The following is a 12,339-nucleotide window of genomic DNA, read 5'->3' as shown; positions in this document are numbered from 1 at the left end:
CAGAATTCTTTGAGGAAAAGACTGTGCTTTGAATGTGCTTTTAAGGTATAGAGTATAAACAGCTATAGTTTCTTGGGTTAACTACAGATATACATGTTTATCTTCAACAGAAATATTTTTATTATACTTCCAATATTATTAAACATTTGCCATATGCAGATTGGCCATTTGCAGTTTCCTAGTGAATACCAGGTCTGTGGAGGAGGAGCAGAAAAGCCTGACAAGAAGCTGTGTCATAGATGAACAGGCAAAATAGCACATCCTGTCAGATATCATATTCGCTCCACTTCCATTACATATTCCAGGAGGATGGTAAAATCAACAAAAAATAAGAAGCCAACTGGGGAGGTTAAAAGCCAAAAAGATGTGGGGGGGGAGGGGAGGCACATAAGAAGGTAATGAAAGCACATGGATTTAGAGCGGATGTGAGAGAGAAGTGGTGCTGGTAAAGTCACTTCATCTGAGGTGAAGTGATTCTAACAGCTATTCCTTAAACAATGAGGTTTGTGGGGTAAACATGAAGGGATCGTTGGCAGGATGTTGGCTGTGTGTGTGTGTGTGTGTGTGTGTGTGTGTGTGTGTGTGCATGTGCACACACACATGCAGGGGCATGTAGTCATGAGTTGAGCAAATGTTTGCACACTACACAAAGTGGTTACAGACTTGCTGCTTTGTGAGCTGAAGGTGATGCTGGAGGTGCTAGTACAGTCATACCTCGGGATAAATACACTTCAGGATAAGTATTTTCGGGTTGTACTCCACGGCGACCTGGAAGTAACAGAACGCTTACATCCGGGTTTCGCTGCTCACACATGTGCAGATGGTCAAAATGACATCACGCGCATGCACAGAAGCAGCGAAATGCGACCCACACATGCACAGACGTGCAGTCACGTCTTACGTTCTGTTCAGGATGCGAACAGGACTCCAGAACGGATCCCATTCGCATCCCGAGGTACCACTGTAGTGGACTTGTAAGTCTAGCTAGCTGATGCTTTTAAGCACACCATTATCCACATAATGTGAAAAGCCCAACTTCTTCCCAACTTTGTTTCTCTGGGTCTTTATAACTTACGATTCTTTGGCAGCTCCAGATCCACCAGACACCTGTCTGACAGAATGGCGGAGGGTGCCTCAGGGGTGGACCCTACCCTGCATTGCTGAGGGCCTCCTTCATGTTGATCAGTGATGGATAGCAGGTAGGCCTAGAACATTGTCTCAGAAAAGGAGCACTACACAAAAGGATGGGCAAACTGATGAATGATACAGGGCCTCAAAAAGCGCTGAGGCATCTAATCATAAGCCTGCATTTTTATCAAAGCTTATATTTTTGATTAAGGCCTGTATATTAAGATGAGCTTAAAGATTTTCAAATGTTTCATGCCAGGCAGAAGACCAGCTGCCTAAGAACCTTGGCAATGTTTATTCTCCTGGACAAGGGGCCCCCCTGATTTATAGCAGAAAACAATTCTCAAAGTCGTAAAAAGGGAATTACAGGCTGAGAGCGAGGACACTGACCTTGCATGTTGCAAAGTACAATTAAGCTGTAAGAGTGGTTAAATTAAGAGTTGGTAAATAGTCAAATAAAACCATGTGCCTCCCATTAAACTTGAGCCATATTTTCCTAAGGTTAAAAGGCCAAGAGCATCTGGCTGGCAGAAAGGAAGAGAGTATTTTGGGAAGTCTTTTTCTAAAGTTGTTTCTTTCTTAAACTGAGATCCTTTTAAGATTTCTTTTCCTTTTAAAAGGTTATTTATGTTATGTATTAAATATATTGGCTTAAATGTAATTATGCAAAGGATTTAGAAACTAAGAAATGTTAAATCCTTATGCTAGATTCTTATTTCATATAGTTGAAAGAGATCACAGGGGCCATCAGCCCAGCCCCCCTGCCAAGCAGGAAACATCATTAGAGCACACAGAGGAGCAAGGGGGCTGGGTTAAGGAAAGGGGAGCAAGGGGGCTGGGTTAAGGAAATATAAGTGCTGGCCAGAATGGCAGGAGGCTAGGCCAGAGCTTGGTAACCATATACCACTGTGCCTCTCATTTATTTGTCTGACAAATAAATTATTATTTTAATTTCTCTATTGCTGCGTTGAATATTTCATTCCAGCTAAGCGTTAACCACAAGCAGGGTGCTACAGCGCTCTGAAGTTGGGCAGCAACACACTAAAAAGCTGAAAGTGGGTTCTGCACTGTTGTCTCACTGTTGTTCTGCACTGTTGTCTCAAAGTGTGCCAAGTGAAACTTGCAAAGAAAGGTCTTTGCTCCCTGCTCTGAAAAAGCCTACCTCCTCATTTGAAGGCAGAACTACTATTGCACTATGAGAGAATGGGGTGGGTGGCCGCTGGGCACAGCTTTCAGTGTACAGGTGGACACAGGTTCAGCCAGGAGTGGTCAGCAGGGCACAGCAGCATAGGTTGGCATTGGTCATCTGGCTTCCCATGGCAGAGGCCGCTGCCAGCAACTTAAGTGGAGCCCATCAAACACTCCCTCCACTGTGCCCACACTGTGCCAACATCCCTGCCACCTCACCCTACCCCATCTTCTTTACCAGCAGTGAACTGGGTTGCTACTGGGTGGGTGCACCCTGTCTTTTACTGGCTGGGCTTTTACTGAGAATTTCACACACAGTGGAGTAGCGTACAGACCATCCAGGAGGAAGGAATAATGTTTGCTTCAAAATGGAAAGTAGTAGAAAGCATGCAGGAGTCTCTCCTTAGGTCCAGTGAAACTGCAAGGCAGAGGCTTATCACTCTTCTCCTGAGTCGCAGAGAAATGGCAGCAAATGCTCCCACCAGAGTTGAGCTCTGAAGGTACTTACCTCCTGTATTCTTCGACGAAGGGGCAGGCCAAAATGTGAGTGTGCATTTCTTCCTCTGACAGCTGTCCAAGAGTGAGACGAGACTGTGCAAGGCTCCAACGATCCAGGGAAGGAGCTTTCGAAAGTTGAAACATAATATACTCATATGGCATATGAATGAAAACTAATGAAAAACTAATGAAAACTTCCAGGGAAAAACACTGTAGCTGAAAGTCAGACATTACATTGTGGTGATATTAGCTGCATTAGAAAAGGCCTGTGTGCCCTGGGGGAAGGCAGATGAGAAGCCCAGGCCACAGAGCACTGGCCATTAGTTCCGGAAATGACCCTTAGTGGGTCTGAGAGAAGTCTCTCTGTTCTCTCTTACATATCACTTTATGTTTTCAACTTATCAACGGCCTTGGGTGCTTTGGCTGAAAGGTGGGATGTAAATCCAATAATAAATAAATACATTATACAAATAGGTAAAGTAAAGGTACCCCTGCCCGTACGGGCCAGTCTTGACAGACTCTGGGGTTGTGCGCCCATCTCACTTAAGAGGCCAGGGGCCAGCGCTGTCCGGAGACACTTCCGGGTCACGTGGCCAGCGTGACATCGCTGCTCTGGCGAGCCAGAGCCGCACACGGAAACGCCGTTTACCTTCCCGCTGGTAAGCGGTCCCTATTTATCTACTTGCACCCGGAGGTGCTTTCGAACTGCTAGGTTGGCAGGCACTGGGACCGAGCAGCGGGAGCGCACCCCGCCGCAGGGATTCGAACCGCCGACCTTTCGATCGGCAAGTCCTAGGCACTGAGGCTTTAACCCACAGCGCCACCTGCGTCCCTACATTATACAAATAAGTTATCTGTATTTATGAATATTTGTTTATTTATTTAGACACGCCTTTTCCCCCTGACAGAACACAAGGCTGCTTACATATAAAAATGAGAACCGCTAAAAACATGGAAAAGAACAATCATTAAAAAGCAATTAAACATTGATGGTAGTAAAACTATATACATATATAACATGTATAAAAAAAAAAACCCATACAAATAATTACAGTAAAAACAACACGGCACTAGCCCTTTCATAAAAAGCAGTCCGTACCCAAAAGCCTGTTGAAACAAAAAAGTCCTGCTGGGGAAAGACAACAAGGTGGGAAGCAGTCTAGCTTCACTAGGGAGGGAATTCCAAAGTCTCCTGCGTCTGTACCAAGCAGGATCATGAATGCTAATTTTTAATAACTTATGAACATTGTAGAGTTGCTTTAAAAAAACAACTGTTACCTCCATGTCATATGTATTGGATAATTTATCTAACTGAAAAGTAGAATTACCTCACTTAATCAATCAATACACCTGCTCAGCCACTGGCTGAGTCACTGTGCTATGAAAAGTTAAAATAGTTTAGTTGCTCAGAAAGAATGTGCCAGCACTAGGCGCTAGTTTGTTTTGCTTGCCATGTTATCGGGGAGGAGAGGGGAATAATTGATTTTTAAAAACCTAACAGACAAGATAATGACATACAATTGTGGACTGTGGTCCCCAAAGCTTACGCCATTATGGACGTGTTAGTCTTGAAAATGCTACAAGAATATTTGTTGTACACCTTCTTTGACACAAGTGAAAGGCCAAATGTTCATGAGTTGAGTCTAGGATCAGACTGCTGTAAGGAGGGACAGAGGGAAGGCCGCAGGCAGGGCAGATGAAAATGCTCGTGTAGGAAGAGATTCCCTCAGGAAGTGTAGGGAAGGACACAAGGCCCAGAGAAAAGTAGTTTAAGGAAGGAGCTGGAGAAGTCAGGCTAGGGAGCCATAGCCTGAAGAGGAAACTGTCTTGAGAGAAGGAGGGACAAGACGAGGAAACAACGTATGGTGTGAGGTAGCTGTATAAACACAAGGACCACTAGGTGGCGCTGGGCCAGGAGAAAGGGAGGGAAAAAGAAGGCAAGCTTTCAAGCAGCTCAGTATGGTGTCCATGTTATCAATTCCATGGAGGGCTTGAGAAAAGATTTTAAGTGTCAGCAGGGACAGGCAAGGGAACTTTGGAGGTAAAGCAGTGCTTATTGTGCTTTAGAAGACCATGGGGACAGAGGAGGAGTAACCACTGGTAGCCGGCTTTACAACAGTTTTCTCTTGTCATGGCAAAAGGGAAGGTTGCCTCTGCCAGCCTTGTTTGGGTGGGTTATGAGCATAGGGTGGCAGCTTTAGGGCTTTTGGTTTGTGTTCCTGCAAGAACACTGGTGAACAGCATAGCTAAAGAGTAAATAAGTGTTTGTTTTACAGAGAAATCTCACCACATAGAAATTCTGTTAATTCTTCCATAATTACTTGTTTGCAGGATTGTGCTCCTATAGCATTATGATGATTCATCCATAAGTTTTATTTTACTGCAGGAAAGTCATCCACGGACATGGGAAATAAACAATGCAGTCCTATGAATGTCCACTCAGAAGTATGCCCAATGGAGTTCAGTGAGACCTACTCCCAAGTAAGTGTGTGTAGGATTGTAGTCATAGCCTCAAAAGGGGGAAGCTCAATGAGGTGGTGGGAAATACTGGCATTAACTAACACTAGTTAGTTTTACTAACACTAGTTTGTTAAACTATATACTGTAACTAGTTTCCTCTGCCCCTTGCATTCTATTATTCCCCCAAACGTGTAGATTTTCTTTTTACCTCCAAAACATGACATGGCTGATAGGTCACTGAATGGCAACAAATGGTGGGGTATAGAGTTCTTAAGAGTGAGCTGTTGAAGGCAAGCCTTTGCCCCCCCCCTTCATCAGGGGTTCATGCTGTCCCTTACTGCTCCTGGGGGAGGTGGGGAGGACCTGCAACTGATCATCTGTGTTCTGTTACTTGTGAGTAGACTGAGAAGCCTGTTGTTGCTTAGGTCAACCTACATAGCTCTGAGCCACAGTGCTCTTTTCTTTTAAACTGCTTTGTCTATTTGTCATCTCCCCTCCTGTTCTTTATAAAGCTTTGTGATTTGGTTAGTGGGGTCAGAGGTGCATGTGTTTGCCAGTATCAATGATTCTTGAAATTCTACATGCGCCTAGAATGTTTGGGTTCCTGCTTCAGGAGTCTAGGATTGGGGTTGTTAAAGACCAAAAAGTTAATCTGTTCACTGGCAGATGTAGGGAGCTGTGGGTTTGCTTTACTCTCTGAGTGAACTGTAAGTCATGCAGGGTGGCTTATTCTAGGTTCTGGGGATCCTATATTTAATCGAGCATCCCCAGATTTCTTCTTGTCTGGGGAAAGGGTTGTGAGCTCATAGGGAAGTGGTGGAGGAGACTAATGGCTAAGCGAGGCACAACTGGCCAACCCCAGGTGGGCATCAGTTGTGTGAGGAAGGGGTGTAAGATGCTCGCATTCTGTCATAATTGTGGCAATGACACTGTTACAGAATACATTAGGAAAAAACCCAACCCACAAGTCTGGAGGGGCTCTGTCAGTAAAGTCAATGCTTTAGCATACATGGAACAATCCAAGAGATTAACCTAGATTACATTGGGCCTATGTGCACTGCACATGTGTGTGGCTGAGTATGCATTGCATGTACGACTTTTTGATCAACTAGCCAATGCCAGACTATTTTTAAAGAGGAAGAATTTGAACTTACTTTTCCCCACGGGCATTTTCTCTGAAGATGGTGCCGTATTGAAGGAAGACGATTCTACCATTTTGGCGTCAAGCACTGAAAAGATGTCTGATTTCTGAGAGGTGAGGACAGCCAACGAAGATGGTTCAGAAGGTGAACTGTAAAGTGGGGGTGGGGAGTTTGACATGCATCCTTTGGGCTAATCCAGAATTTTCAACAAACAAACCCACATATTCTTCTTAGTGCTGTATTCTGGTGAATACCCAATACATTAGGAGCAGTGTGATATCCTATCCACACATAATGGGGTGCTGTGGCACAAAGTGCATAACCTATTTGCTTGTTCTTGCAAAAGAACTAATGGAAAATTTGTGTTCTAGCACTGGAGTGGGGAGTACATCTTCATCAAAAAGATAGTGGGGCTGCTGCATGAGGAAAGGGATTTTGGTAGCCTTTTCTGCTTTACACGGCACTTCCGCATGGAAGTTTACTGTGGACTTTGTACAGTTTGTGCGTGCAAGTTTTTTTGTAGCAGTCACTTGACATCGTCCTCATAAAAATGTCACCCTATATCCCACCCCACCCCACCCCACTGCCACCCTAATTTAATCTGGATTTACTGTTTCTGCAGGGTGGCAATGGTGGTACTTCACGGATATTTCGCACTCCCTGCCTGCTGGAGCAGAGGCATCTTCTCTCTCTACTTCCCACATTCACTTTAAAGAGGGGGCATAGCAGGGGCACTAGGTTTGGGGGGGGGAATCCATGGTGGCTGCCATGCTATACAACTCCTTGCTTGTGTCCCCCCTCCACCTCCTCACAAGAGGAAATATGTAGGGAAGTACTGATTTCCCCATAACAGAGGCGGGGAACTTCAGACCCAGTGGGTGAATGCGCCCCTCAAGCCTCTCTAACTGGCCCCCAGGACTCTCCCCATGCCTCATCCCCTCCCCAGTCTTACTCCCTACTGACCCTGCTTCTCACACTCCTTGCTTATTTTTCTTTGGCAGTAGCATGTTGTGAACTGTCGCTTTCTTGGATGGAGGACAGAGAGGGGTATGCGAGTGTGTATAGAATCTAGCCTTCTCATTGCTAGAATCGTTGATCCGCTCACTTTTCATAGAATCATAGAGTTGTAGGGCTGGAAGGTACCTCAAGGGTCATCTAGTCCAACCCGCAATGTGGGGCTCCAACCCATGACCCAGAGATTAAGAGTCTCATGCTCTACTGACTGAGCTATCCCTGTTCCAAAAGTATGCAGCCTTCTGCTTGAAAAAGGTTCCTTTGACCCTGCCCTATAGCACTGCTGAGAGGATGTAAAGCAATAAACAGAGGACGACGGGCTGCCTTGGATGCTTCTACTACATTCTCAGGTGTATTCAGATACCAACTTACCTCAGACAGGCTGCTGTTTTTCTACCAAGCCCCTTTTGGTCCTTTCTGTCAGAAAGCCTGTGGTTTGCAATTACCTTTCTTGTGAGCTTCCCTCCAGTGCACCATTGTGAGCCTTCTCTAATTTCAGGATTATTTCATCTTTTTCCTCTTCACTCAGCGAAATACTTCCAAACTAAAAAGCAGGAAGAGTGATGACACCGATAAACACCTGATTAAGGAAAGGTAACAATACTGTATTTCCCCGTGTTTAAGACTATATTTCCCCCCAAAAAATTTAAGTTTAAAATTGGGGGTCGTCTTACACACAGAATGTTGCAATTATTTATTTCTTAATTTGGGGCTCAAAAAATAGGGATTGTCTTCTACATGGGGGCGTTTTATACATGGGAAAATACAGTAATTCTGTGAAGTGAAAGCTATATTCCCTCCATGAAGCACACTAAGCAAACCCATACCCAAACAAGGGACCACCCAGAAGAATATTCCTTATGTAGGACTGCCAGATTACCTCTTGAAGGCATTGTCTGCTCCTTGGGGGGGGGGGATACTTGTGTTGAAGTATGTGTGTATACACTTAATTGTGCGCACACACATACACAGACCGTGGGTTCCATTGTGTCAGGTCCTATTTTAAAATAGGCAAATATTGTCCCAGCACCAATAACTACTACGAACCCCAAAATTTCTCTCCCAGAAACAGTGCTTGTCGGGAGTAAGTCCATTATGGCCCCAACCCACACTGAGTAAGGCAGTGACCCACTGTTGGGGGGTGTGACAAAATGTGAGGGTTTCACTTCAAAAAGTTTGCAAAACAATAGCAAAACTCTGGCATTAACTTGGAACCTAGGCTTGAAGTATTTCTTGATGTGCTTCCTGCAATTGCGTTTTGGGGTGATAGCTATGACCCTAGCTTTGAGTAGCAATTGCTCAGTTGGAGGGGTGCTGCAAAACATGGGTTTTTTGCTACCAAGTGCTGCAAAACAACTGCAAAGGTTTGGCACTAGTTTGGAGCAGATCCCAAACTTAGGGGTTCATAGTTCAGTCTGTTCTCATTTCAGAGCCATTAACACCTAATCAAAAGTCTATCTTCCTCTGAATTTCACTGGAATAAGGGAACTTGAACAATAACAAGGTGCAAAGTGTGTTACAAAGGCAAACTGTAAGCAGGCAAACTTATTATACTAAGATGGTACACTTAATAAGATCGCACTGGTTGCTTCTAAGGCTGCTCCATTCAACTGAGATGGGCTATATAGTATTGTGCTAGATGGCAGTGTTTCTGTATGTGGGTTTTGAAGAGTCAAGTATCTAGCCCTCACACTCTTCTGGGTTCTCTTGTCTTCATGGCACTGACCTTATGAAAGGCATCCACAAAGCTTGTGTGCTTTGGAATTCTCCGAAGCCGTAGATCACTTGTTTCTGATGTTACCTTTGTTCCTGTCTCTGACCAGAGCTACACAAGAGGGGGGGAAAGTCAGATACTATTAGGGCCTGCCAATCCCTCAAGTTAGAATTTATTTGTTGCATTTTCCAGCTATTGATAGATCAGCCTTTCATGAATTTGTCTAGTCCCTTTTAAAAGGCATCTAAGCCAGTGACCATCACAACACATTAGGGCAGCAACCTCCAGAAATCAATTATGCATTGTGCAATGAAGTACTTCCTTTCATTTTTACTGTATGACCAAACCTCTACCATGATGTGGGAGGGAGAGAAAAAGCATCTACTTTCTCCACAGTGTGTCTAAGTCCCATCTTTCCTAAGTCCCATCTTAGTCACCTTGTATTCTAATCTTAAAAGCTCCAAGCATTTTAGACTTTCCTTTCGAAGGAGGTGGTCTGGTTCCCTGATCATTCTGGCTGCCCTATTCTGTAGTGTTTCCAGCTCTGCAATGTACCGTATTTTTCGCTCTATAGGACGCACTTTTCCCCCTCCAAAAATTAAGGGGAAATGCGTGTGCGTCCTATGGAGTGAATGTAGGCTCCTTGGCTTCAGTGATAGCAATGCGAAGCCTCCAAAGCGCAGAGGGAGCGCTCCCTTCGTGCTCCGGAGGCTTCACGTTGCTTTCGCTGAAGCCTGGAGAGCGAGAGGGTTTCTTCGGAGGCTTCGGGTTCCTTTTGCTGAAGCTGGGAGAGCAAGACTCTCCTGGCTTCAGCAGAGAGGGAGAGCTGCGCAGCGCCCCTTCAGCGAAGCGGGAGGAGAAACGAAAGGGGCTCCCTTTCTCCTGCCGCTTCGCTGAAGGGGCGCTGAGCAGAGAGGGGGAGATTTTTTTTTCTTGTTCTCCCCCTCTAAAACAAGGTGCGTATCTATGGTTGGGTGCTTCCTATAGAGCGAAAAATACAGTATATATTTTTCTCTTTCTTTCTTTTTTTTAGATGGGGTGATCAGAGCTGTATACTGTATTCCCAGTTCCACCTTATATTTGTATAAAGGTGCTAGGACTAATCCTCAATCCACCTGGTAGACCAGTCCTTTTAAGACTGAAAAGAGTGAAAAGAACAATGGGATAAGCCATACGTCTCTGCAGTGATGGGGAACGGGGGGCACATGGGAAGCAAGGATGGGACAAAGGAGGTAGTAGGAGACAATAAGCGACAGAAAAGGCAAGGGCAATGCCTTAGCAGAGCTTGGCCAGAGGGAAAGACTGATTCAGTTGTAAATGCAACCAATCTGTAAGGCCTGGGACTCAACAGCCATCATAGAGCAGAATCAAATATTTTTGGCAAATGCTCAGGATCTTATTAGTGGAGATGTTTTGTGACTGGAGTTACTTTATATTTTGCCTTTAAAAAAAATATTTTATTCTGATCATTTGCGATGAAGAAGGCTATATATTGAAACAAAATACAAGTGAAATAGCATATGTCAGCACTCTGCATAATCTGGGGCTTTGATGGGTTCGCTTTAGATAAGAAAAACAGGCATCAGACTTTTTGCAAGCAGTGAGTGCCCCCTACTGGCCAGTTATTGCAATTAATCTTGGGTCTACAGTAACAGTACTGTACTTTTAAAGATGGGTTGCCATCACCTGAGAAAGAGAGAGGGGTATTAGTACTGATACAGACAGAAATTGAGAAAAGTGGGATATAAGTGTGTGTGAGAGAGTGTTAGTTCTAGGACAAGTTACTTTAATGTGCATACACATAGGAAATAACAGAAGTTTTAACCCAGGCAGGGTGGGGCAGCTGTTTTTGTTTTTAAAATGAAGGATGCCACACTGCCATAACAAAACCTGAGTAGTTCAAACACTGTTCAAGCACAACACACACACACACACACAGAGAGAGAGAGAGAGAGAGAGAGAGAGAGAGAGAGACCATAAAGCCAGTCTATTGGTCTACTTAGCCCTTTTACAACATATTAACCAAGGCAGCTCCCTTATTTGATATATAGACACTATAACTGTGAAAATGAATGTGGCTTACAGTCACTATGTTAAAAGTGTTGAACTTGGATCTGAGTTCCTATCACAGCTCAGTTCAGCAGTTGAACCCAAGTGCCCTTTGACATGTCATAATTTTTCAGGAAAACCCATTAAACAAGGATTTGCCTCAGAAGGCGGTTATACTTATGAATCCTTATTAACTTATTATACTAAGATGGTATGCTTCTGAGGCTGCTTCATTCAACTGAGATGGGCTATATAGTATTGTGCTAGATGGCAGTGTTTCTGTATGTGGGTTTTGAAGAGTCAAGTATCTAGCCCTCACACTCTTCTGGGTTCTCTTGTCTTCATTGCACTGACCTTATGAAAGGCATTCACAAAGCTTGTGTGCCTTGGAATTCCCATCAGCCCTAACAAGCAGGGCCAACAGCCGGGGATAGTGGGAGTTGTAGTCTGAAACATTTGAAGGGTACTAGGTGGAGAAGACTGCTGTGATAGAGGTGCTTCTTTTCAAGATTCCAGACAGCCTATCAAATGTGTCCTCCTCCAGAAACCTAAAAATTATAGTCATGTGGAGATATGCATGCTCATGCCCCACACAGGCTCATCTCCAATGCTATTGATGCATTAGGAGCGTGCCTTCAGCAGGGTGAGGGTTGTGGGTCATGGAGATTGCCAACACACATTCAGCAGTCTGCCTCTCTGCACACTTGGTCCCAAATGCATGAATAGCAACAGAATCATAGAGCTGTAGATTCAGAAGGTACCACGAGGGTCAACTAGCCCAACCCTCTGCAAGGCAGGAATCGTTTGCCCAACATGGGGATCAAACCTACAACCCTGAGTTTGAGAGACTCATGCTCTACCGACTGAGCTATCCCAAATCAGGGAAGGGATTGTGCAAGGCAGAGGGGTTTGCACAGGGTGAACATGCAGAATCCAGCTCTCTTGACTGCTTAGAAGCTTCTCACGGGCCAGCCTATGAAATTTGATGCTGAATTTGATGAACCTTGAGCAAGGCTCTTCTTATGCTCTTATTCAGTGCCCCTTCAGCTCAGCTGCAGCCTCAAGGTGTCCTCCTTCTCTTGCCTTGCTTTGATGCTGCAGCTTATGTAAGCAGTTATGTAAGTTCTGGACTTTTTCTGAATCTTT

At 44.6% G+C, this 12,339-nt stretch overlaps 1 protein-coding gene across 4 annotated transcripts in view; it reads right to left on the bottom strand.

Annotated features, from left to right (window-relative positions):
• The window catches only part of LMNTD2 (lamin tail domain containing 2), a 62,934-nt gene that overhangs the window by 11,293 nt on the left and 39,302 nt on the right, over positions 1–12,339 (bottom strand). For all 4 annotated transcript variants that reach the window (XM_079970918.1, XM_079970916.1, XM_079970917.1 and 1 more), the window contains exons 6-9: positions 9,157–9,255; positions 7,877–7,974; positions 6,429–6,565; positions 2,825–2,939 (exon numbers count right to left, since the gene is read on the bottom strand). In XM_079970918.1, the coding sequence (XP_079827044.1) occupies positions 2,825–2,939; positions 6,429–6,565; positions 7,877–7,974; positions 9,157–9,255 (449 nt within the window). The remainder of the gene's footprint in view (positions 1–2,824; positions 2,940–6,428; positions 6,566–7,876; positions 7,975–9,156; positions 9,256–12,339) is intronic.

This window comes from Podarcis cretensis (assembly GCF_951804945.1).
Source record: "Podarcis cretensis genome assembly, chromosome: 1".
Lineage (NCBI taxonomy): Eukaryota > Metazoa > Chordata > Lepidosauria > Squamata > Lacertidae > Podarcis > Podarcis cretensis.
Note: the sequence above shows the minus strand (reverse complement) of the source record. Positions and strands in the feature narration are given on the sequence as shown.